Below are 26,529 nucleotides of genomic sequence, written 5' to 3'. Positions count from 1 at the left end.
TGAAGCATACAGTACTTTTTTGTACAGCAGTACAGTTCATTTCTCTTCCTACCCTCAGAATCTTTATGTTTAGTCATGAATTAATCATGAGTATGGCTAAGACTGAGCTTTAACAATCTGTTATTTCAATTGCTCTTATGGAGAATCATTACCCTTCAAAGGAGCACTGCTGAAGTGTGAAGGAGGATACTGAACTCAAGGGGAGGATAGAGGGCAACGGGTATGAGGGGTAAGTAGGGTAAACCAGGAAGTTAATTGCATATAAAAATTATCTGTCCCCATTTTGTAGTTTCTGTTTAATAGGAGATGCAAGGGCTCCCACATACCTGAATACCTGAGCAGTGGTTATTGTGATATCTGATACCAATAAACAAAACTGTGCCCGACCAGGGCTGTAAAGTAAAATGACTGCTTACAAACTTGTTCAAACTGAATGAACTCTCACTGAAACCACCTTTTGAAAAACTATATTCGAGACTTTTCTTGATTTGAGGGTTTTCCTTGCATGTAACTGTCCTGAATTTAATGCAAATTTAAACAAACTAAACAAGTAAAACTCTCAGCATATTAGTAGTGTCATGGGAAATCTGTCTCTAAACTCAGTCATCATTTCAGATTATCTTTACAATGATACCTCTTCCAGATTTTAAAGTATCAAGCAGATAAGAATCAACATTTCCATGACCATGAATAATTTAAAAAATGAACAATGATAAAGCTGCTCATAAAAGCCACCCGTATGAAAAGAGTACATGTTTCACAAAAATAATTGTTAAAAAAAGTATTAAATCCCTGTTCCTTTTCTCTGATTTTGGCTGTTTGTTTATATATATATATATATATATATATATATGTAGGTATGTATATATGTATATATATACTGTTTTGGAATGTCAATGGGTTCCAATATGGCTGGCTAGTTTCAAGATGAACTTGCTCCAGAGGCCTAGAAAACAAAGTCATACAGTACAGTCTTAGACAAATGCCAAAGGACAAGGAGAAACTGAGTCAAAGGGGTCACTGGAAACCATAAAGAAAGAAGCCTGAAAAGTGTTTTTTTTTTCCTGTGCTTTGATACAAGAACAGAAGGTCCTAAATGTTTTGTCATCTCTGCTATTAACACCTGATTAATATACAACCACACTTATGGCATTTCACTTTTAGAACTAATTGTCATGTCTAAGAAATATTCCCATTTCAAGGAGACTGAAGCAAACCAGTAAAGACTCTAGTTTTAAAAAAGAAGAAAAATTAATCTAATTTTCAGGCACCCAATTTTGGGCCTATAGGCACTACTAGTACAGAATAGACTTATGAATGATCCTATTCCAAATGTAACCAAAGCTTTTATCAGTGCTTTGGGGAAAGGTATCAGAAATTTCATGGAGGTGACTGCTGTGTCTCGTCCTTGTCAGGAAGTGAGATCCCAGTATTTCAGGATCTATTCCACAGGAGCTGAATGCCCAAAAATGGAAGACCACTTGAGAAAACAAGGCCCGATCAGTTCCAAACAAGACAATCACATGAGCAGCAGAACTGGGAGTAATTCAGCAGGTGACACCCAGCTGTGCCCCAAGTGCTCAATATCTTCTCCAGCAGTCCTAGAAGGGTCTTTCAGCCAGTACCAGGCTCAAGCACCTAGAGTCAAGTTCTTAAAAGAACAAGACCACCCTTGGCTTGTACATACTTGGTTTGTCCTTTTACAAGGTAGGGGTAAATAAAGGTTTTCATACATCCAAGCTTTAGGCAGTCATGTACAAAAGTAATGGTCTGTACTAGCACTAACAAGAATGTAAGTGGAAAACCACTTAAGGTAAATCAGTTTGAATTAGAGATTAACATAATAAAATTTTGAACTGAGATTTTTTGTGCATGTGACTAGTGGGTTTGCACAGCCAATTCTCAAACATTTTAACAGCAGCTTTACATCTACAGCATTTAGACCACTCTGAAAATCCCAACATCAGTGCCTGTTTGAACAGCTAGAATTACTCCCAGAAGAAAACAGTAATTGAGCATAGAATTAGGGTTTTAGATGTACAAACACAGCAGTGTTTAGGCATAAGCAAATCTAGATACTGGTATGCTATAGTGAAATAGCAAACCACACAAAGCCTCATATCTACCCACTCTAGAGCAGGAAAACATTCCAGCTTGGCCAAAAAGTGCTCATGCAACATAGCTTCACATACATCATTGAAAAAAAAAATTCTACCATTAGTATACAGTTATTTAGATTCCATTATTTTAAAAAATTGTCCCCATGGTAAGGAACTGATTCAGGCCCCAAATACTGTGAGAAAATAATGATGGAAAATATTTCATTTCACAGTCATATTGCACAATGACAAGTCATACCTTGCCCAGCCTGGCTCTCCATCATACGCTCTCAGTTCTCCACCTTCCAAACTCATCCTCCTATCTGTTATCTGTACCATGTATAGTTGTTCCTTATTCCAGGCTACTCAGACATGCAATGCCTTCCTAACAGGCACACCATAAGTAAAACAGGCTGCAGAAGCATAAATGATGCATTGTTCACTGTCTGTGTATCTGACAGTGTGATATGGAAAGAGCACACAAAAGACAAGCAACATAAGTAGTTGGCAATAAAAACAAACAACTGGGAGAAATGTCATTTGAGCAGGTTGAAAGGAATCACTGTGTCCAATTCCTTGGCACTGTATAAAATAATTTGGTGAGAGCTTTAAATGCCTGGTCCTACTCTGCAGCAATAGACGTGCTCAGTAGTGTTCTTCAGGCTTTTACAGTGCATGTAAGATGAATAAAAATTGTTCAGCTCAGAGCTGAAAAGTGGATTAAAGTCAGAATAGCAAAATGAATTCCAGAGCCATCTTAGTCCTCAGCAATTGGGGCTGTCTGTGTATACTGCATAGCATGCACTAATAATCCTAATGAAATGATACTGCTTTTGTTTCATATGACACATTTCCTTTCATCTTACTTTTACAGGAGATGGTCTCAGCTGTGACAAAAACTCTGCCATCCAGGTGATAGGCAAGCTCACAAACAGAAAAAGCAGAACATCTTGAGTGATACAGAGAACAAAAACTTCTCCTGAGGAAGTGCAGTCAGTAAAGACAAAGAGGGAGAAGAAGTAAAAGTGAAACTCTTGGAGGATCGCCACCTCCTCATCTGCACCTACCATTGGTTTTAGCTCTCTGCCCTCAGCTCCACCTCCTCGGCCAGCTTCTTTCATAGATTTCCTACTATTCTCCACAAACTCCTAAAAAGTGAAAAGTGTTTTTTTAGAGCAGACTCCAAAAATCAAATCTCAAGTCAAAACTTCCAAGATGTAACTGCTCAAAATGTCAACAACAACTTGCTCCTCCCATTTCTCTTGTCCACAAAGTATCAAGAAGTATCAAAAAAGCCTGCCAAATAGCCACAAGGGTCTGCCTCATTTAATTCTGGAAGACAGGTATATGCTTTGTGAGCTGTTAAAACTTTCACATTTATCACATAAGCTCTCCTTCATGGGGAAGGAAGATAGAAGGGTGGTTGTCAAAAAAACCCAAACCACCCACAATCCTGAGATCCCAGTTATCACATCCTATCCCTGTGTGTAATGATAGAACTCCATTAAAAAGATAATGGAGATAATTACTTGCAAGGTCTTGTTGATTTTCCTAACTTCCCTCAGTTGAAACTCTTACATTTTTCACTGGATCACAATCACCTATTCATGAAGATTAGCAAAGGTGCTCATTCAGTTTTATGTAATTTTTTTCTCTTAAAGGCAAGCATTCTGTAGTAGATTTCAGAAAACTTTAGCTGCTGGTGTTCTGTGATATCAGCTGCTGACTGAAGGAACACACAATGCTTTTATTATTTATCTATGCTGTCTTCTAAGACACCATTCTGCATTTTACTCTTATTCTGTGCTAAAAAACTACTCATCAGCTACCATTTTATTTATTATATACTCTCAGTTCTGTAGTGTTCTACAAAAAAAAATGTTAAATTCTTGGCATGGTTTTCCAAAAAGTAATCAGAAAAATTATTACACTAAGAAGTCGTGAGAGTCTTCCTCTAGACTACACATGGGGCTACATTTTACAAGGACAGGTTGCCACTTAAAAATATTGTCAGGAAAATTACCTACTCAGCAACAAACTGAAAGGGCTTGAGGAGCAGACTTTTTACATTGTGGTCTCTAGCTAGAATAAACAGGGAATAAGATGGAACAAAACTAAGAACTGAATTGTGCAAAAGGCCTTGACTTAGCATCTAGACTCTAGGACAGAACATAAAACCTGTTGTTTCAGTGCATGAGACAGAGTCAAATTCTGGTTGCTATCTATCTGAAAGAAGAAAAACTCCAGCATGGTCACTACCTGTGTGTGGGGTAGAGTACTCTGGCATTTTTTCTTTTCTACATCCCAAGGGAGGTTGTCCTTAGGAAAGTACAAGAACCAAGCCTTTACTCCTTGTTTCGCTGCTTTCCGTTCTGCACTGTTATCACGTACAAGAAATGATACCGAAGACTATGATTCTGCAAGATGAGATGGCTCATCTAACAGCTAGCAAACAGAAGCCAATACCAGTGATGCCACGGGAAGGAAGCATCATTACTTATCTGATGCTCCATCATATCACACAGTTTGCTGATCAAGCCATAAACAAGACAGTGAGGTAACCCAGGTAAAAAAGGACTGTATTAAACTCAGCTAGTGAGTTCATTACACTGTCAAAATACCATTATATGGAATCATATCATTAGACACAGAGAGTGAGGGGAAACTTACCATGAGAACTTTATCCATGTAGAATTCCCTCCCAGGGCTCCCATCATTGTATTTTGTATCGATGGCAAAACATAAGAAAAGGACATCTACAACCATTTCATAAATGGAAAGGAAGCAGTGAGCAACCAGGAATGCAAAGAGGCAGACAATGATGAGTGGCAGCACCCAGATGGTGTAATCTCGTTGGTAATTCAGCAACATAATCCCAGCCAAACCTGTACTGCAGACAATCAGTACCTGAAGAAGAAAACAGTAAACAACTCTAATGGCAGAAGCCTTTAGATATTTTTGATTTTTTAAACCCATGTCGCAAATGTACATGACAATTTATCCATTGGTCCAGCACATGTAAATCAGAAGTTTCAAACACATCCTTCTACACAAAAGGTATTTTTTCAGAGCAAATTACATTTATATCCTGCTGTCATAGATTATTCCTGTAAAAAAATCCCTATCCTGTCAATTATAAAACCCCTAGAACCTGATGCTACCAATCAACTAACAGGCAATTGATTTTTGGTTGTGGGGGGAAAGAAGATAGATCCTTAGGAGGATTGTTATGTTTTTTAATTTTGCCGTTGGAAACAACCTCCAAGCTTGTTTTATCTGTCTCATCTCCATACAGGGGCAATTAATCAGAATTCATGTGAGGCATTTCATATAACAGTCTCCACAGAGCTACACTATGTGCGAGGCCCTAATAGATATTCCACTGGGTACCAGTTTGGTCTTTGGGAATAACAAAAGGACTAAAATAACTGTTGTGCCAACTCAGAATTTTGAACATTTCTGAACCTATTATTATGAACTGCAGCTAAACAAAAAAATGTAAAATAGGTCAGCTTTACTGTATTATGAAAATACCAGGTTGGACTGGTAGAGGAGAGAGGCTCACAGCCTAGCACTGTTTTAACTGATACAATTTTTTATATGCTGCACTGTTCATTATAACATTTCTGTCACCTGTGCACTTCTCCAAAAATTTGAAACACATCTTTTCAGGGAAATGTTTCCTAACACCTTTCAGACTCCTCCATAAAACCATGTTATGCAATTTCATGGTCTCCCAAGCACCAATATCTTCATTATGTGTTTATTTCTTCTCACATCTTATTGACCTAATTACAGGATTAAAAGTTCAGCCCACTTAATAAAAGTAGAGGAATGCAAGAAGGAAGACAGTTCAATCTAACTAGTGTTTGAACACTTAGGCACTGGTCATTTCAAGTAGATTGGTATTAATTGTTTTAGTAAATTATGGCACAAAATAATTCAAAGGATGAGAATAACTCACTGGATTAGGTTTCCATAAAGTATACCTCCATCAGTGGGAGACCCAGGAAGCTGACTGACAGCAGCAATTATTCTAGTCTCCTTTTAATTCTCATAGTAGAGGTAACTCAGTTGCTTAAGTTGACAGTTCCTCACAGCAGGCTTCTGTACTACCTTCCAATACAATTTTGTCATAAATGGTGATCAATAATGTGTCAATTTTCAATATAAACCTGCAGAGCCCTTACTAAACAGAATTTAGAAGAAATATTTTAACCACAAAAACAATAAAAAACTTAGAATTTATAATAGCTTTTCTCATGACTCCCTGCAAATAAATTCATGCAAAAGGTGTCATCATCTTCAGCTACTCCTTTCTAATCACTGTTACTTAACATAAGTAGATAATTTTTTATCCTCAGTATCCTGGACAGTCTCGTCCTGATATGATGCAGTTAAATGTGATAAAGTGCATGCTAATAAACAGGAATTTTAACGCATTTTGTATTTGTGATGCAAGCCATTGCTAAGGAAAGCTTGTGTGATAGTTTTAAGCCCTGCCAGGACCGGAGACCACGTTGCCGTTGTCCCTCCCTCACCCTCAGACAAAGTAGGGCACAAACCCCAGGGTTAAAATAAGAAATTAAATACAACAGTGTGATAAACAATCTGAACAACAACAATAGCGATAATAATAACAACAACAAACAGTAATTACAGCAAACAAGACAAAAGATATACAGAGAAATGCTGCAATGGATACAGACAGCCCGCCGCATGCTCCCCACAACCAAAGCCACAAAGGAAAGCTTCCCGAGCTGCCGCGCCAGACCTGATATCAGCATGGTATGAATAACCCGGCTGGAGATCCCTTCCCCCTTCTCTGCTGGGGATACTTAACCCTATCCTAGCTGAACCAGGACATAATCCACCCCTTTATTCTATACCATCTGCGTCACGTCCAGTTGCCATTTAGCAGTTAACAATAACAAAATAACAATTTACAAAGGCACAGCATAATTCACGGCATGTTCTCACCCAGAATCAAGTCCCCCTGTGGTACACATCGGACTTCTCCATTGTCCTGCATCACCCACCAGGTACACCCAGGTCCTTGGGCAAAAGCAATCCCGTGGATGGGTTTGTCTTTACCTTTGCCTGGCGCAGGACTAAACCAGACCATTTTTCCCAATATATTCCTCATGCGCACCACAGGGACTTTATCCCCATCTACAGCACGTGGAGGTTTTGACTGAGCCGGGCCAGCTCGACTGGCAGACCCTCTTGTGTTGACTAGCCAGGCGGCCTTTGCTAGATGCATGTCCCAGTCTTTGAAGGTCCCACCTCCCAGTGCTTTCAATGTGGTTTTTAACAGTCCATTGTAGCGCTCGATCTTCCCAGAGGCTGGTGCGTGGTAGGGGATATGGTAGACCCACTCGATGCCGTGTTCTTCTGCCCAGGCACTTATAAGGTTGTTTCGGCAGTGGGTTCTGTTGTCTGACTCAATTCTCTCTGCGGTGCCGTGTCGCCACAGGACTTGGGTTTCAAGGCCCAGGATGGTGTTCTGGGTGGTGGCGTGGGGTGCTGGGTAAGCTTCCAGCCATCCAGTGGTTACTTCCACCATTGTGAGCACGTGGCGCTTCCTGTGGCGGGTCTGTGGCAGTGTGATGTAGTTGATCTGCCAGGCCTCTCCATATCTGTATTTCAGTCATCGCTCTCCATTTTGCTGGGGCTTCACCCGCTTGGCATGTTTGATTGCAGCACACGTCTCACATCCGTGGATGATCTCTGCAATGGTGTCAATGGTGAGGTCCACCCCTCGATCTCGAGCCCACCTGTATGTTGCATCTCTACCTTGGTGGCCCGAGGTCTCATGGGCCCACCGGGCTATGAACAGTTCACCTTTGCGCTGCCAGTCCAAGTCCACCTGAGCCACTCTAATCTTAGCAGCTTGGTCTGCCTGCTGGTTGTGTCGATGTTCATCACTGGCCCGACTCTTGGGTACATGGGCATCCACATGGCGCACCTTCACAACGAGGTTTTCCACACGGGCTGCAATGTCTTTCCATACTTGAGCAGCCCAGGCAGTTTTACCCTTACGTTGCCAGTTGCTCTGTTTCCATTGCTGCAGCCATTTCCATAGGGTATTTGCCACTGCCCATGAGTCGGTGCAGCGGTAGAGCCTCAGGCATTTTTTCTGCTCAGCAATATCCAAAGCAAGCTGGATGTCTTTCACCTCTGCAAACTGGCTTGATTCACCCTGTCCCTCAGCAGCTTCAGTGACCCGTCATGTGGGACTCCACACAGCAGCCTTCTATCATCGATGTTTTCCCACAATGCAACAAGACCATCAGTGAACAGGGCATATCGCTTCTCCTCATCCGGCAGCTCGTTATATGGTGGGGCCTCCTTAGCACGTGTCACCTCCTGTTCTGGTGACATCCTGGAATCTTTGCTCTCTGGCCAGTTCGTGATCACCTCTAGTATCCCTGGGCGGCTGGGGTTCCCTATTCAAGCCCATTGTGTTATCAACGCAACCCATTTACTCCACATGGCATCGGTTGCATGATGTGTGGAGGAGGCCTTTCTTTTGAACATCCACCCCAGCACCGGCAGTCGGGGTGCCAGGAGGAGCTGTGTTTCAGTGCCAACCACTTCTGAGGCAGCCCAAACTCCTTTGTACGCTGCCAGTATCGCCTTCTCAGTTGGTGTGTAATTAGCTTCAGAGCCTTTGTATCCCCGGCTCCAAAAGCCCAGAGGTCGGCCTCGGGTTTCCCCAGGTGCTCTGTGCCAGAGGCTCCAGGTAGGGCCATTCTCCCCGGCTGCGGTGTAGAGCATGTTCTTAACCTCCTGCCCTTCCTGGACTGGCCTGAGGGCTACTGCTTGGGCAATCTCCCGCTTAATTTGTTCAAAGGATTGTTGTTGCGCAGGGCCCCATTCAAAATTGTTCTTCTTACGGGTAACGCGGTAGAGAGGGCTCACAATCAGGCTGTAGTTGGGGATGTGCATCCTCCAGAACCCCACAGCGCCCAGGAAAGACTGAGTCTCCTTTTTAGAGGTTGGTGGGGCCATGGCTGTTATCTTGTTTATCACCTCCACTGGGATGTGGCGACGCCCATCTTGCCATTTTATTCCTAGGAATTGAATTTCCCTTGCAGGACCCTTAACTTTCTTTTGCTTAATGGCAAAGCCTTCCTTCAGGAGGATTTCAATTATCTTCTTTCCTTTCTCAAAGACTTCCTCGGCTGTGTCCCCCCATACAATGATGTCATCAATGTACTGCAGGTGTTCTGGAGCCCCACCTTTCTCCAGTGCAGTAGGGACCAGTCCATGGCAAATGGTGGAGCTGTGGTTCCACCCCTGGGGCAATCGATTCCAGGTGTACTGGATGCCTCTCCAAGTGAACGCAAACTGTGGCCTGCACTCTGGCGCTATCGGAATGGAGAAGAACGCGTTAGCAATGTCAATCGTGGCGTACCACTTGGCTGCCTTCGACTCCAGTTCATGCTGGAGCTCCAGCATGTCCGGCACTGCAGCACTCATTGCTGGCGTAACTTCATTCAGGCCACGGCACTCCACAGTTAGCCTCCATTTGCCATCAGGCTTTCTCACTGCCCTTATAGGGCTGTTGAAGGGTGAGTGAGTTTTGCTGATCACCTTCCGGCTTTCTAGTTGATGGATCAGCTGATGGATGGGGACCAGGGAATCTGGGTTGGTGCGGTACTGCCGCCGGTGCACCGTCCTGGTAGCAATCGGCGCTCGCTGCTCCTCAACCTTAAGCCGCCCCACCACTGAGGGATCCTCTGAGAGGCCGGGTAAGGTGGACAACTGTTCAACCTCCTCCAGGGCAGCTACACCAAAAGCCCACCGGTACCCTTTTGGGTCTCTGAAGTACCCTCTCCTGAGATAGTCTATGCCCAGGATGCACGGGGCATCTGGGCCAGTCACAATGGGGTGCTTATGCCAGTCCTTCCCAGTCAGGCTCACTTCAGCTTCCAGTAGGGTCAGCTGTTGGGATCCCCCTGTCACTCCAGAGATGCAAATGGATTCAACCCCACTGTAGCTCAATGGCATCGGGGTGCACAGGGTGCCAGTGTCCACCAAAGCCTTATACTCTTGTGGGTCTGATGTGCCAGGCCATCGGATCCACACTGTCCAGTAAATCCCATTATCCCTTTCCTCCACCTGGCTGGAGGCAGGGCCCCTCTAATCCTGCTCAGCATCACTCACTTCTTGTAAGAATGATTTACTGGTCCCCTCAAGAGGGTCAGACATAACGTTCACCATTCTATTCTGTTGGGGGATTTCTGACTGGACACTGGAGCTGCGCTCCTCTTGGAGGACTCCCCTTTTGTGATGGTCTTCCCTTTCAGCTGCTCTACTCGTGCAGCTAGGGCAGCAGTGGGCTGTCCATCCCACCTCCTCATGTTTTCTCCATGGTCGCGGAGGAAAAACCACAGGGTGCCTCGTGGTGTGTGCCTTCTGCTGCCTTTCTCTTGGGTGGGGAAACATTTACTTCTAATGGCTGAGACATCAGCCCGTGCAGGTGGAATGTAGGACATGTCCTCTTCCATTTTCTGGAACCTCTGAGACAGTTCCTCCACAGCTGAGACCCAGGAATGTTGAGATGAAGGGAGATTTCCCTCATATTGCCGGAGCTTGCCAACCACTCCATCCACTGTTAGAGTGTGGGTGTCTGTCCACCAGGACACTATTGCCAATGCTTTCGAGTGTGCTTCTGGTGCGCTCTTCAGGAATTTCGCCACATCAGGTGTGTGCAAGGGGCCTGATCTGGGTCCATGGGTGACTGCTCATCATTCAGATCACCATAGATCATCTCAAACGCAGCCAGTTCCCTGAGGTTCTGGATGCCTTTCTCAATGCATTTGCTTAGCTGACATAGGATATCATCCTTGTAGGGGTGCCTCTCCCTTACACTGAGCAGGAGTCGCCTCCAAATGGTGAGGGTTTGAGTCTGCTTCCCTATTTCCCTATCAGTGCCAGCATCCTTGGCCAAAGATCCCAGCTGCTTGGCCTCTCTCCCCTCCATCTCAAAAGCACTGGCTCCATTGTCCCAGCATCGGAGCAGCCAGGTGCAAATCTGCTCGCCTCCCAGGCGGGAAATCTCTCCACATATCTCGCAGCTCAGTTGGGGATAGAGATCGGAGGATCACCACTGGCCCTTCCTCTGTTCCCATGCTGGGCCTGGCTCATCCCCATCCCCCACTTTGCGAGCTGACTTTCTGGTATATTTTGTTTTCTGTATTGGGGCGACTGACACTGGCACTGGCTGGCTCTCTGGCTCAGCTGCTGTGCTGGTGGAGGCGACTGAAACTGGCTCTGCCTGTCCCCCCGGCCCAGATACTGTACAAGTAAGTTCACTCTCAGATCCTATAGCCCTTTCTCCCCCTTGAGAGCAGTGAGTGGTATTAAAGAGGACACGGTAGGCATGGGCAAGTCCCCAGCACATTGCAGAGATTTGTGTCTCCTGGGTTTTGCCAGCTTGGTAACACACCCTTTCTAAGCACTCCATCAGCTTCTCAGGGCTCTGCATTTGTTCAGGAGTGAAATTCCAAAGCATTGGGGGTGTGCACCGAATCAGGCCTTTGCCCATCTTTTCCCACACCCCTTGCCACTCACTATTATCTGATCTTGAGGCAGGTTTCCGGTGCTGCTATTGTTAGAGAAGTGCTGCATGGCCCAAAACAAGATCTGGCAGACACCCAGAAAACATTGTGCCGCAAATACACTGGCCTGAATGCCCCAAGGATAACTGAAACTTCCAAAAACCGAGAGGATCTCTTCCCTGGCTCACCCATAGAGGGGGTGAGACCCCTAACAAAAGCCCAGGCAGCAAACAGGTACCAGCCCGCCCCCACACACAGCGATACAAACACATCATAAGCAGTCAAGAGCCAGTACATCAAAACAATCCCCTTTATACATTTTCCACCGACAACAAACACCAGCACTGGGATCATACACTGGATATAAGGAATAATCCAGCCCCACCAAGCAAGCAAGTGGGCCAGCATTGCAAACATTTTCTTATCAAACAGTACAAGTACAAACAGAAAATTACACCCAACAGATTGCTCTAACACACTCTGGTCAGGGTCTGTCCCTTTTTGAACCTTATTTCAACCCTCTTGTGCCCCACGTTGGTGCACCAAAAAGGCTGTGGTAGTTTTAAGCCCTGCTGGGACCAGAGACCACGTTGCCGTTTTCCCTCCCCCACCCTCGGACACAAGTAGGGCACAAACCCCGGGTTGAAATAAGAAGAAATTTAATACATCAGTGTGATAAACAATCTGAACAACAACAGTAGCAATGATAACAACAATAAACAGTAATAACAGTAAACAAGACAAAAGTTGTACAGAGAAATACCGCAATGGACACAGCCAGCCCACACGCATGGTTCCCCGGACCAAAGCCACAAAGGAAAAACTTCCCGCGATGCCTAGCTGCACAAGATCCCTTCCCCCTCTCTGCTGGGGAAACTTAACCCTATCCTAGCTGAATAGGACAGCTTGCTAGTATGTGAGTCCATTAACAGCTGTATATATAAAAACTGTATGCAGACATACCTTTCCTAGAAATAGCATAAAATCCCCAACTGTGTTTATGGCAGCCACTCGCAAAGCATTTTCCACTAGAATAACAAAGGCATCCTTTGCTGAGGTGCAGAAGTTAGTGCTGTTGATAGCTGTGGCTGTATATGCATTCTGGGAAAAGGAAATTGAAGATTTATTCATGGAATGATCAGGTATTTCAGATGGAGGAGGGGAGAGGAGAAGAGGAAGATATAACTTCTGAATAAGTCACATAAGTCATATGATGCTAATGAACAAAGATTCCCTTGACAATTGTTGAATCAAGCAGTATCTACCAGCTGACAGAAGATACAAGGTAGAGAATTACTATTCTTCTCCTCCCTCGCTCATCATTTATGCATTAACAAGTTTATTCCAAAAAACGAATTAAACAGAATTTACAATTTGTCTGCAGGAGGAGGTAAGCACTGGTACAACTACAGCAATTAAGTACTTAGAAAATATCTTCTAAGTATTAAAGAGAGTCATAAATGTCCACCAAGATAATTTCTAGATACTTCACTACACTGCATTCAAGGTTAACCAGGATAATTTTTAAGGATTACAGCGAGGTTTTTTGCCTGCTTTCTTCTGATTTTATTTTCTATATTTCCACAATTTCCACAAAAGAATGAACAACAGTCAAAAAGACATTAGAGATATTTATAGACGTACTTAACAAAGATGGAACCACAGGCCAATAAAACCTCTTTTACAAAGGGGTCTGCCCAGCTAGTGTGTCGCAACTTGCAACTCTTTTTCCACTTCATAGATGACGATGACAATTTGATGTTATATACAGTTTTTCAATTGTGTGAACCTTAAATATTACACCTAGAAAAGCTTTGTTCTCTTTTCATAGCAAACATATTCCGAAACCCAGATGTAGTTTGACAGAGTGGACATAAGTGGGAACGTCTCCAACCACCAAACAAGAAAGTTGAGATACCATATTCACAAAGATGAATAGTGGCTATTTTTCACCTTTGCAATACAAACAATGACTAATGTAGTGATTTGCAGTGTAATTTCAGTAATGGAGACAATACTGAAGTGCTGTTATTCAAGTTCAGTTCCAAAGTATAACATATTATGTGTCTGCCTCAGACTGCATTCTGGGAATCAATCTCTTTCCCTCTCTCTCTCTCTCTCTCTCTCTCTCTCATCAGCCCTTACGAAAAACAAATATTGAAAATATTACCTGATTTAAGTAAGTCAGGCACTTTTCTAGACACCAAAGGCAGCAGATGCAGGCTTTAAGCATACAGCGAGCACAAGCATTTTCCTAGGAAAGCACAAAATGTGGGAAAACAAAGAGTAAAACCAACAAATCTTAAGAAAACAACATTCCTTTGTGTTTCAGTAACTGATACTCAGGTGGTAATGTAAGCAGTCCCCCTCCGTCCCACCTTCTTTAAAGACCCAGACTTCCAGTCTCCTATGCAGATTAAATTAGCTGTAAACATGTCAGGCCATGAATTTCAGTAACAAAACAGAATATTTATCTTACTTTTCCTTTGAGTTGTGTATGAATATACATAAGAATCATTCGTGGTATCTTCACTAGTGTGATAATGAAAGACCCCTTTGCTACTGTTCCTAGGTGGTAACAAACAAGGCGATTAACAGATGCCAGAATAGGAGTAAATGGCAAATTCCTTTTCTCCCTGTTGAAAAATAGAAAAAGAATAGAATGATCAGTATGTATGTAGTATCATCTAAAAGTGCTATAAATTCTCAATAAAACAACATGTGAAAGGAGCGTATTATTCTTATATTAGTTTGCAGGGTATACTGTTCACTCCACACTGACAGACAGTCTGTGCAAGTTACAGTTTTGGCCCTAATGCAGTAATAGCAATAGGATAAGGAATCAGTATGACTTAGAGGGTAGTCTTACTAGCAGTTGGCTGCTTTACCTGTATTGCCAGCTAGCAGTTTCTATAAAATTCAAAACCCTCCTAAAAGCATTAGAAGCAATACTAATATTTTTTCAGTTGAACTACTGATAAACTTGCCTTCCCCTTCTTTCTTGTTCTGTTGGAGGTCTTTGTAGACACTGGAGAGGACATTACTATTTTTATTTATTAGGCAAATTCCTCTCAGATGTTTTGCATTTCTGATTTAGCTATTATATCCTCAAGAAACCAAGTATTAAGCCTTAAAATGAGCCATTTTATTGCAACATGGCTAGAATATTTTTAATCTGTCAGATGAATACTCACTTTTACAGTTTTGAGGCAATTCCCTCTACAAGTTTTTATTTATATTTCCTACCAAGGAAGCCACTTCTGTTTCTCTCTCAAAGAACAGCTCTAGTCAACATTTGAAGAATGGCTTTTCTTCTTTATTAGAAATATAAGCATAATAATAAGGATCTTAAAGGAACAAGTGCTAACATTCCAAACATAAAATACCTTCCCAACTTAGGAGAAAGTTACTTTCACATGCGTTTCATTCAAAAAAGATAAAAAAGTAGAGTCTTGTCAGAATGTGTATGTAAACGATGAATCTAAAAAGACCCTAAGTAATCTTGTGTAAGAATATTAATGAAGCATTGTAAATAATTTAAAAGGCACAGTGAGTGAGAGTGTGCACACATTGGAGTCATTGTTCTTCTGTGTCATTGTGTAGTAATAACTTCCCCAACTGGTACCCAGAACCTGTAGTTTATTAAATGTTATTGGAGCACTGTTTTGGTTACCCCTATCGTCTTGTTGGCTTCAGCTGTTTGGATTTGGTTACAAATTAAAGTCTATTATCTGTGTGAAGGCCCTTTCGTATACCTCCATAACAATAACCAGCAAAACAGATTATTTTAGGACTTGATACAAATTTAAAGGAGTTAATACAATTCAACTGCTCTCCAGCTTTCATGATGGAAGCACTTATTCTTCCCAAAAGCTCTATCCCCCATTACTTCTGCTAATTTCTCTTCTACACTACTTACAGTAGAACTAAATTGTTCTTACCTTGTAAAATAGTATGTCACAACAGCCCCTGCTACTGTCATCTGCTGACAAGCTAGGATAAACTCGCTGATCCAGATAAGTCCCACTGCATGGTACCACCACATGTATTTCAAAGGACCTACCATATGAAATTCAACAAATCCTTCTTCATTTGGGACAGGACTACCTAGAAATAAATGAGGGTAAAAAAAGGAAATGGTGCTTAACATCAACTCAGAAAGAAAGAAGCATATGGTATTAGCAGTTCATAACTGTCTACGCAGAACCCCTCTAGCTTCTACTAATAGTTCTAAATGTCATGTTTAGGAAGACTACTGATAGGAAAGATACAGCTTTTGAAACAATCAGGATAATGGCTATTGAAAAAGTGCTAAAAAAAAAATAAATCTCAGCATACTCTAACTCCCACAACACTTCTTTTAATTTTCAGCCACATAGTGAAAATTTCAAAATCTAACCACCACCAAGTAGCAAAAAATTCTTATAATTAAACTTAATAGAAGACTGCTTCAACCATTCTTAATTTCAGTCTGCTGGTCTGTTGGAATTATTCTTACAGTGAGAATCACTATTAAACTTCATAGCTCCTTACATCTAGATGTCAACATTAACAATCACTTTTGGTCTTCCTTATGGTAAGTCTTTGTACAAGTATTTCAACAGTATTTGTAGCTTTACAGGCAATTACAGACATAAGGAGCTGCTTTAGAGATTCTAAACATATGATTTTATACATTCAGAAACCCACTGTCTAATCTGAACAGCAAAATCATGTATTGAGACAGATAGCACATCAGAACTCTCCTAGGATAAGCTCTGTTTCAATGTGTTAACTCACATTGAAATGTTTCATCTACAACAGTTATGTGAACAGCTGATGAGATTCAGAGAAATACTGAAAGTAACATCACATGCACAAAATTTTGAAACCATTGTTTTGACTTAGCTATGTTTTTACACATATAAAGATTTAGTATTTTCTTGTGACTAAATTGAACTACTGAAATAATTTCGGTTTTAGTGAATAAGCTTTTAATAAGTGTAGGTTTCTTCTCATACACATATAATGTACACTTTTTCAGTTCTCCTGGTTTGGATTGAAAAGATCTGGCCCTATTTGCACAAAGATTTTGTTTAACAGTGAAGATAATGAGTGCATATAAAGTATAAATCAGTATTTGCTGAATCATGGCCAGTTGAAGAATTCTGTCATTAAAATATAACATCAACCTAAATTCTGCAACAAATTTAGTCCCTCTACTGTGGTCTTTAACCCAGAAAGTGAAGCATGGGACTGAGACTCAACTCACTTTCAGAGCAAACATTTTCTGCACATAGCACAGCATGTAATGAAAACTAAAAATTGCAACAGTACTGAGAACAAGAATACATGAATTCTATTACCTCCATCCCTCACTAAGAATACAGGCTATGAAATAAAAAATACCTTGTATTACCCTGCAATAGCTCTGTAATCTGAAACACTGCTACTTATCAGTAAATAAGAAATTCCAAAATTCTAAGGTTTTAATAATGAATGATAGTCTCTATTGCCTACAATTTACTGCACAGACACCTTCCATTTTAGAAAGCAATTGCTAGGTTTCTCTGCTGAACTAAGATTTGAGCCTATAGGATTGATTAACTCCAGGAAGCTCTTGTCAGATCCTGAACACAAACCATGCTCTCATCTTCTGCACTCTATACTGCAGGCAGAAATGGAGAGTACATTGGCTGTTCTCAGAATACAGTGTACAAATAACAGAAAAATCTCCCTAATAACCCTAGAAAACGAAGGAATAATACTGGACACTGAAGTTATGAACAAATAAAAACTATTTCCAGTATATTTACATTTTGGAAGACAGCAACTTTGTACAAGAGTGCCTTCATTACGGTGTCTTCATCTGTGTGAGTACTGGCTACAATACAACACTTTGTAAGATTAGCTGCAAGATTAGACTGGGTTTAACCTGCTGTGTAAAATTAGAGGGAATGACTTGAAAAATTGTTATAGCTGTCTTACCAACAGAGTCTTGTGGTTTGCAACATGCCAACTTGCAATCAAATCAGAAAGCCAGCCTAAAGCAGAAAGTAACATACTGGGAATGCAGACTCAAACGCACAACTTTTTTGAAACAAGTGTTTTGAAGTCACTGAAGCAGACAGGAACAGAAGCACAAAATGATGGTTTTTTTTTCTAGAGGTTCCCACGTGCTTTTTAACCAACTCAGCCTGAAACCATAAGAAATGAAATGGAATTTATTTAAAATAAGCCTGATAGATGCTTACCTGTAGTACCAAGGAAAAGCAGGACTGTGATCCAGTATATCCAGAAGACAATAAGCACAAAGAATGTCCAAAATGGCTGGAAGACTAGCAGCGGCAGGTGAATGAAGACCTTGCCAGCCACATGGAACAAGGCAATGGTGAGAGCTACTCGTTTGCGCATAATTAACATTATCAGGAACAAGATGACCTAGAGGGTTAAGTTTCCAAATCACATTTTAGAGAACTGAAAAATAAGCAAGCTATCATACTTAAACACAGTGAATTTAACACATGCTCTATCTGTAAACTCACTAGATCAATATAAAACTTCTATCAGCTTCTTCTGGTGATAAATTATTTTTCAAATTCTACTTATGGGGAATTCCAATCTCATAATTAGGTATTTGCAATCATCATCAGCCTCAGTGTGATGAGATCAGACCAGATGCTACCCTCAATTATATCAATGAAATCAGCAAGATTTAACAAAGAATACAATTTAACATTCCCATCTGAGCATGGTGTGGTGGTCTTGTCATGTAAGTTTGTCAAACATTGTCAATTTTTAGTAGTAAAGTCAGTGACTCCAAAACAAACAGCAAGGCCTAAAGATGAATTGTTTCAGTAATCAGTATTTCAGTTCACAGTTACCCTTCTCTAAATGGAAGAAGTTTGAAAACAATTGACTTCAGAAGTAGGAATGGTTTAAGGACTTTCAAATAAACTGAAAATACTAAGTACCTCTGAAATAGGAACCTAAGAAAAATCTCCTAAGTGAAACTGGATCAGGAGTCCAATATTGTACCTACTCTTGGAAGTCCCTGTGTACATTTTACAGTAGAGGAGAGTAGCTGCAGGGTTAGGAACTCTCTCCTGACTCAATATCAGGTAATAGAGAAAAATGCCTGGAATAAATAAATAAAATCACTGCAACAGAGGTTGCAATAGAAATAGACTCTTCAAAAATGTGTGCACTATAAACCTTTTGCCTGAATTAAAAAAAAAAAAAAAAAAAAGAAGAGACCACCAGGAAGACAGAAAAAGAAAGTAATATAGTCATTAGCAAAGGATACCGTGAAGACTGTAGCTGAAATGGCATATATCAGGAGAGCCTGAAGATTGTCTTTGGCTATTTGAGTCTGAACAGCACTGGCAGATAGTCGTTGCTTAGCATAGAGCCACCACAGGACTCCTGTACCACCTATGTTTAGAGGACAAAAAAAAAGGATAAATGAAGCGAGGAAAAAAAAAAAAAAAAAAAAAAGGATAAATGAAATTTATTACATGCTCATTTTATGTGACACTATTTTATGTGAAACTAAACAGTTTCTTCTTTTTAAGTCTAGTCTGGTACAGAATACTCAAGGGCACTGATGCTTAACCCAACAGGAACTTCTGAAGAGAGAGAAGTGCTTAGTTCTCCTCTGTTACCCTCTTCTCAAGTGGATATAGTATTTTCACAGTCCCACCCCACTATGACCACTTAAGAGACCCGCAGCTCTTTGACTCTGTCTGAGGGAAGTGCATGGAAAGACTAGTTCATGGGAAGCCCTAATAGCTCCCATTAGACAAGCATTAGAGGAACAAAAAAAAGAATAAAGAGTTATATGGAGTTATAGGCGGTAAGAATTTGGGAGGGGGGGGGGGGGGGGAGGAGGAAACAAGCAGGGAGCAGAGAGGCACCTTTGGATTAGGATACAAAATAACAAGAAGAACAAAAAAAGGAGTCTACAGCTCCTGGGAAGACTAATCAAGAAGAGAAGGAACAGCTCTGATGTTGAAAACAGTACCTCGGGTTAATGACACATAGCTACACCTGCATCAGACAATGTCTTTTGGGCACTGGAAAAAACATTGGTGAAGGGCACAAGAGGTCAATATAATGTGAGGTAATGTCCTCTAACCCCTGTTACAAACCCTAGCCTTATGGCCAGAATATAGTTCTCCTATTCTAGCTACCTTTCCAAGGAAAACTTATCTTATACAGGACTCTAGTGTCTCAGGGAGATAACCTCTCCCCTCTGACACATTTTTTTTTCCCTCTTTTGAGTATCCTTCTCTGTTCTTTTGTTATTTCTGCATCAGATGCATAAGCTTATCTAGAGACCACAAGTCTTTGCTGAAGGTCTAAAATGGAGGATGCTCTTTTGATGTCTCTTAAACAGAGAAAACAGAACAAGCAGTATGTCTCACAAATGACATGTTCTGATTCTGTCTGTGTAATGGATGCAATTTTTTAGAACATAACAACAGATGGCAATAAGATTCAATTCTTTCACTCATAGTCACTCAGATTCTAAAGAGTATAAATGGAAAAAAAAAATCTACTTTTTTCCTTTTCTGTCATCAAGGATCCTAAGACTAGTAACCAGAAAACCCAAGTGATCCTGAAAAAACAGATGGTCTGCTCATTTTTCCCCAACCCTTGCAGTCCTGAATTCCAAGAATTAAATTGCTAGTGCTTCCTAATTTGATTATTCTATTTTTGTTCCTTCCCTACACTCATCTGCCCCTACATTTTGGCTTAGCTACTGAATATCAATAGAAAACTTTAGTTTTACAAATGTAAAAGTTAATGTGATAAAGTAAGGCTGTTTTCATGTAAGTTACATCATTTTGGGTAAGAAAATCTCTAGCCATTCCCAAGACGGCATGGCTGGTTGCATTTCATACATGACCTAGGTCATGCAGGACTTTTGAGTCATATGGAAATACAAGGACTTGATTAGAAATGCTGTAAATGCACCTTTGCTTCCTCTCCTCAAGAACAGGTCTTAGATACACCTACAGAGCTACTCAGAGGACTGAAGGGGCTGATGAACATGTCAGGGTTTTATGGGCACATCTACATACTAGTGTTCCCTGAGGCTGCATAAACAATAGTTGCTCTTTGATTCCTGCATGCTTGAGCACACTCAGCAAGAGGGTGGGCCATCAGATACACCCAGACTAGCTGCCTCGCTGACATGTCTGGAAGGCAGGTTAAGAAGAAGGCAACATTTACTGCTGTGCAAATATCTCATATTGCTTATGTGGACTCTACTGAGATAGGCTGACAGGAAGCTTGCCAGCCAAGCAGGGTCTACAGCAAATCTCTAGGGAGCAATGCACTCTCTGGGAGAGGACTGCAATTAAAAAGGTGGCATTTTTGACATATGTCTTGCAAGGGACTCCAAGGAAAGCCGAAGGGAAATGCATGGCCCAAGATCTATTCAGGATGTGGCTGGCTTGATGACATGCAGCACAAAGATTACAACTGGGAGACAAACAAGACTTACCAAGTGATCCCAGAATGACAAGAATTGTTAAAATCCAGACAAGTACTCTTGAAATGTACCTGATTATAACCATCAAAATCATGGACAACACTGCAAGAGACGACAAATAAAATAAGCAGAGCAATTACTTCAAGTATAAATAGCCATCGTTACTCTCCCACTGCACTAAGATGGCTGCCTTCCAATACAATTTTTAGACAGATTTCTGAGGCTTACAAACTCACTGCACAGTCAGTTAAGGAAATTAGGCATCTCTACAACTTCTGCTTTGATACTGTTGATTAAAACAAAGAGAGCATAAATACATTTACATGGTACATTAAATACAAGACATAATGCATACAGACAGACAGAGATGTATTTAGACAATGACAAAACCGACAGCAAGACATGACAGTACTCTGAGTCTGGCACACCTCCTGAGGACCAGAGCAGAATTTGCACTCAAATACACTTGTCAAACAAGTGCAGATAATATGATGTCTCTGTATTCCAAAATTTAATGCCAGTAAAAAGTAAAAAAAGGGTTACTTTATTTTCAACATTCAAAATTAGTTCTTTAACAAGCTTTGTTCACATCATTCCACTGCCACTACAATCCCAACCAACTAAGGTTTAGTGAGTGGTGTATGTAAGTTCATGCACATATTTTTGCATATACATATTTGTGTACAGCAGTTACATGAGAGCCACTGGAACCTGGCTTTCTGAATCACACAATCTGACCCATTGTTTAAAAATAAATTTTGTTTAACTTAGAAGGTATGAAAAATATTTTAAAAATAAACTGTATGTAAAACTCTGTAGTAACTTCAGACACTGTCTGAACAGTAGTACTGCTAATCAGAGACTAGCTTTCAGATTCGTAACAGTCATTGTCTAATACTGCAAGTGTCAAGATAGAACAATAAACAGCTTTCCAGTCATAGTTGAAAAGATACTCAATGGTCTTTTGTGGTTTTGGGGTTTTTTAAATGGTATCTAGCATCCTTTTTTTTTTTTTCCCAACCACAAAGGCAGACTGAAAACAATGGACTTCTTTATCTTGTGCAGCTTTGCAATGTTTATTTCTAAACCACACACTGCACACATTGTTCATACACGGCTAATATCTGGAGCCTCCCATTTTAGGATTTCAGATTTTATACCGGGTAGGAGTAAAATAGACTCATTAGGAAAGTAATTTATGTGGGTGAGCAATGTTCCACCTTAATTCACAAGACTATGTTAAAACAGCACTTCAGTCTAGTGCAATGTGTCACTCTATAGGCCAGAGGCATCTTGAAACTGCAGAAACGATTCAGCACCCCTATAGTGCTGGGAATTTCCCACTCTTCAGACAAGGCTGAGATTTTCAAAGGCCCGAAGTTTTTAATTTTGAGGGATGGGGAACAAGGAGGTAACATACAATACAATAAATGGGCACCTGTTTCTTGTTTTCCCTCTGAAAGTTCTCATATCCTTGCACAAGTATGTTAAGTGAAACAAAACGAACTCCCTACATTCTAGAAAAGTGTGCTGTTCCGTATTTCTCACACCGTCCTTTTTATCTGGAAAGGGTTTATTTGGACTTGGACTGGCAGAAGATGAATATTAGAAATGGGAAAGAGGAATATGATAATAAAAATTAGAATGGGGATGTTCTGTTAACTATACCGAAACTAATGCTGGCTAATTAACATCCTCTATCTTATAATCAGTGGAAGAGGAGAAAAAACAGGAATGCATATATATATTGCTTCTGAATAAGTTACCCATCTGTCAAATGAAATTTAAAAAAAGCATTCTGAACCATTTTCTAAGGGCTCATTGCTATCATACATGTTTTTTGCTTTTACTGTGGTTAGAGGGTGTTAACAATCTCCTAATGCAATACTAAGAAATAGCTAGTAATGAGAAAAACAATTACCTAGTGATAACAAGCAAAGTCCCATTATAATCTCTTTGCTGGTCATAACTCCACTAATCAGCCTGTGTAAGACACTACTGTCACTGACAAAGGTGATCAGGGCCTCTGCAAACTTGGCATAGCAGGAAATGTTCACAGGAGCACAGCGATGGAAGAATGGAATAGGTGCACTGGTGACACAAGAAAAAAAAATCAGAAAAAAAATTACTCCTACTTAATATAAATGCCACATCAACACATAAATGAAAGGTGAATAGATGCAACCATTCCACCCTCATAACATCATAACCAGAAACCATGTGTTGAATGCACAAGTGCTGCTGGAATGAGGATGATCGTAATGGGAAGTGATGCAGTTCTTACAAGTAACCCTGTGAGGCTGGAGTACACAATCCAACAGGAAATTATCACCCTCCCACACTTAAATGGCAAGGCTCAGAAAAAACATATTCCTAGTTCCACTTAAACATGTCTCATTCAAGTGTCAGGTGGTAAACCAGCAGCTTTCACTCATGTTCGAATGGAACATTGGCCCATATTTGCAGCAAAAGAAATCCCAGAATGACAATACTCTTCTTGCAAGCACACATTTTATGCTAAAAGACATCAGCACTTACAGCCACTGACAAGCAAAACCAGTGTATTTATTCTTAGTCTTTCCCCACACTATATTTGCTCTTGTATTAAAGATTACAATCACAGTGTTTACTTTTATTAACTTGTTCAAAATTATGCACTATATTCTTTGCAAAACATGCAAAGATACCTCTATTGTTTCACTGTTCCTGAACTGTTTTGGAAGCATCCTGCCCAAAAATACTGATGCTATGCATTAAACTCTGCAGAATGCTCTGCAGAACCTGTTATCAGACCATCAGAAGAAGATATAAGAGCAAAAAGTTCACTTTAAAAGTGGGTACTTTTGTTTTCCAAGTGTTTCCTATTAAGTAGCTGCTTTTCTTGCTCATAAACTGTCAGACCTGAAAGTGGCCTATTACATTATTTGATCAATCTTCCCAATTACACTTCCGACACAAGTTCGATGAATTACATGTTCCTTTCTGTAATTGGATCCAATTAAAAAGAAATGTCTTTCATACTAAGTCAGTCTCTTCTTCTAAACTGTATTTGTTTCACCCTGTCCAATCTTCCTTACTTAAAAGATTTCAGTGGACTGTAGCACATAATCTTTTGCAGTTTCCCCATTTGAGTAATGACATAAATGAGCAATTTGCTGTACTCAGTAACTATTTAAGCCCATGCATTTCCAAAATTCTAACCATAATTTTAAGCATGTAATAAGTAAAGCAGCTGCCTTAGGCACATCCTTTCTAGGAATTGTGTTTTTTTGAAAAAAAAAAACCAATATGCTGTGTGTAATTATTCTGTACAGAATTTGGAAGAAATTATGGTGACTCACCATACCTGGGTTTTTAGCAGATCCTAGTTTTTTGTTTGAAGTGATTGACAACTATAAACTATATGGTTTTAAATTTCCTGTGCTGAGTGGGTAAACATATTTGGGGATGCTCATCATGTAGACATACACAAGCCTATGGGACCAGACGGGATACACCCAAGGGTGCTGAAGGAGCTGGCTGGGGTGCTCGCCAAGACGCTTTCCATCATTTACCAGCAGTCCTGGCTGACCGGGGAGGTCCTGACAGACTGGAAATTGGCCAGTGTGACACCCATCTATAAGAAGGATCGGAAGGATGATCTAGGAAATTACAGGCCTGTCAGCTTGACTTTGGTGCCCGGGAATCTGATGAAGCAGCTCATCCTGAGTACCATCACACAACACATGTGGGACAACCAGATGCTCAGGCCCAGTCAGCATGGGTTTATGAAAGGCAGGTCCTGCCTGACAAACCTGATCTCCTTCTACAACAGGGCAACCTGCTTATTGGATGAGGGAAAGGCTGTGGATGTTGTCTACCTTGACTTCAGTAAGGCCTTTGACACCGTTTCCCACAGCATTCTCTTGGCGAAACTGGCTGCTCGTGGCTTGGATGGGCACAAGCCTCGCTGGGTAAAAAACTGTCCTGGATGGCCGGGCCCAGAGAGTTGTGGTGAACGGAGTTAAATCCAGTTGGCGGCCGGTCACGAGTGGTGTCCCCCAGGGCTCGGTTTTGGGGCCACTCCTGTTTAACATCTTTATTGATGATCTAGACGAGGGGATCGAGTGCACCCTCAGTCAGTTTGCAGATGACCCCAAGTTGGGTGGGAGTGTTGATCTGCTCGAGGGTAGGGAGGCTATGCAGAGAGACCTGGACAGGCTGGAGCCATGGGCTGAGGCCAACTGGAGGAGTTTCCATAAGGCCAAATGCCGGGGGCTGCCCTTGGGCCACAACAACCCCCAGCAGCGCTACAGGCTTGGGGAGGAGTGGCTGGAGAGCTGCCAGTCAGAGAGGGACCTGGGGGTGTTGACTGACAGCCGTCTGAACAGGAGCCAGGAGTGTGCCCAGGGGGCCAAGAAGGCCAATGGCATCCTGGCTTGTGTCAGCAATAGCGTGGCCAGCAGGGACAGGGAAGGGATCTTACCCCTGTACTCGGCACTGGTGAGGCCGCACCTCGATTCCTGTGTTCAGTTTTGGGCCTCTCACTACAAAAAGGACATTGCATGACTCGAGCGTGTCCAGAGAAGGGCAACGAAGCTGGTGCAGGGTCTAGAGCACAGGTCATATGGGGAGTGGCTGAGGGAACAGGGGGTGTTTAGTCTGGAGAAGAGGAGGCTGAGGGGAGACCCCATCGCTCTCTACAGCTACCTGAGAGGAGGTTGTAGAAACTGGGGATGAGTCTCTTTAACCAGGTAACAAGAGATAGAACAAGAGGGAATGGCCTCAAGTTGCATCAGGGAATGTTTAGACTGGATATTAGGAAGCATTTCTTTGCAGAAAGGGTTGTTGGGCGTTGGAATGGGCTGGCCAGGGCGGTGGTGGAGTCCCCATCCCAGGAGGTGTTTAAGAGTACAGCTGACATAGCGCCTAGGGATCTGGTGCAGTTAGTTGAGAATGGTCTGTGTTAGGTTAATGGTTGGACTAGGTGATCTTCAAGGTCTTTTCCAACCTAGATGATTCTGTGATGGTCTACTTTTGGGTAGTGATGAAGACAGCAGTTAAGCACAGCAAGGTAACTCTCAAGTAGCCATAGTTGCTAGAAACCAAATTAAACCCATAATGATGGCTGCTGTATTTAACAGGTTGCCCATATATCCGCTCAGCCTCTTACAACATAGCCTGTTTTGGAATATGCAGCATACTGCAGCTCACTATATGCAGTAATACTAGAAAAGACAGAAATATGGAGGTTTATTTAATCATTAACTGCTTCATCTTTCCAGAAAGCCTAGAGCATTTAGAAGTTGTCAACATCCATAACAAAGCTCAAGTTTTGAGCTGAGAGTAGGCAAAGGACTGTCATTCCTGTATCTACATAGGAAAAGACCCAATTTGAAAAGGG

General features: G+C 41.5%; 1 protein-coding gene across 4 annotated transcripts in view; it reads right to left on the bottom strand.

Moving 5' to 3' along the window:
* Positions 1 to 853: 853 nt before the first annotated feature.
* The window catches only part of SLC44A1 (solute carrier family 44 member 1), an 80,272-nt gene continuing 54,596 nt past the window's right edge, over positions 854 to 26,529 (bottom strand). For 2 of the 4 annotated variants that reach the window (XM_074932521.1, XM_074932522.1), the window contains exons 6-15: positions 23,068 to 23,237; positions 21,159 to 21,248; positions 18,954 to 19,081; positions 17,902 to 18,088; positions 15,610 to 15,775; positions 14,148 to 14,304; positions 13,839 to 13,922; positions 12,632 to 12,769; positions 4,770 to 5,006; positions 891 to 3,247 (exon numbers count right to left, since the gene is read on the bottom strand). In XM_074932521.1, the coding sequence (XP_074788622.1) occupies positions 2,957 to 3,247; positions 4,770 to 5,006; positions 12,632 to 12,769; positions 13,839 to 13,922; positions 14,148 to 14,304; positions 15,610 to 15,775; positions 17,902 to 18,088; positions 18,954 to 19,081; positions 21,159 to 21,248; positions 23,068 to 23,237 (1,648 nt within the window). In that variant the 3' untranslated portion in view covers positions 891 to 2,956. Of the gene's footprint in view, positions 3,248 to 4,769; positions 5,007 to 12,631; positions 12,770 to 13,838; positions 13,923 to 14,147; positions 14,305 to 15,609; positions 15,776 to 17,901; positions 18,089 to 18,953; positions 19,082 to 21,158; positions 21,249 to 23,067; positions 23,238 to 26,529 lie in introns of all 4 variants that reach the window. The other 2 variants (XM_074932524.1, XM_074932523.1) reach the window with 2 other exon arrangements.

Source organism: Athene noctua, chromosome Z (genome assembly GCF_965140245.1).
Source record: "Athene noctua chromosome Z, bAthNoc1.hap1.1, whole genome shotgun sequence".
Taxonomy (NCBI): domain Eukaryota; kingdom Metazoa; phylum Chordata; class Aves; order Strigiformes; family Strigidae; genus Athene; species Athene noctua.
The sequence above is the reverse complement of the archived record's forward strand: the minus strand, read 5'-3'. Positions and strand labels throughout refer to the sequence as shown.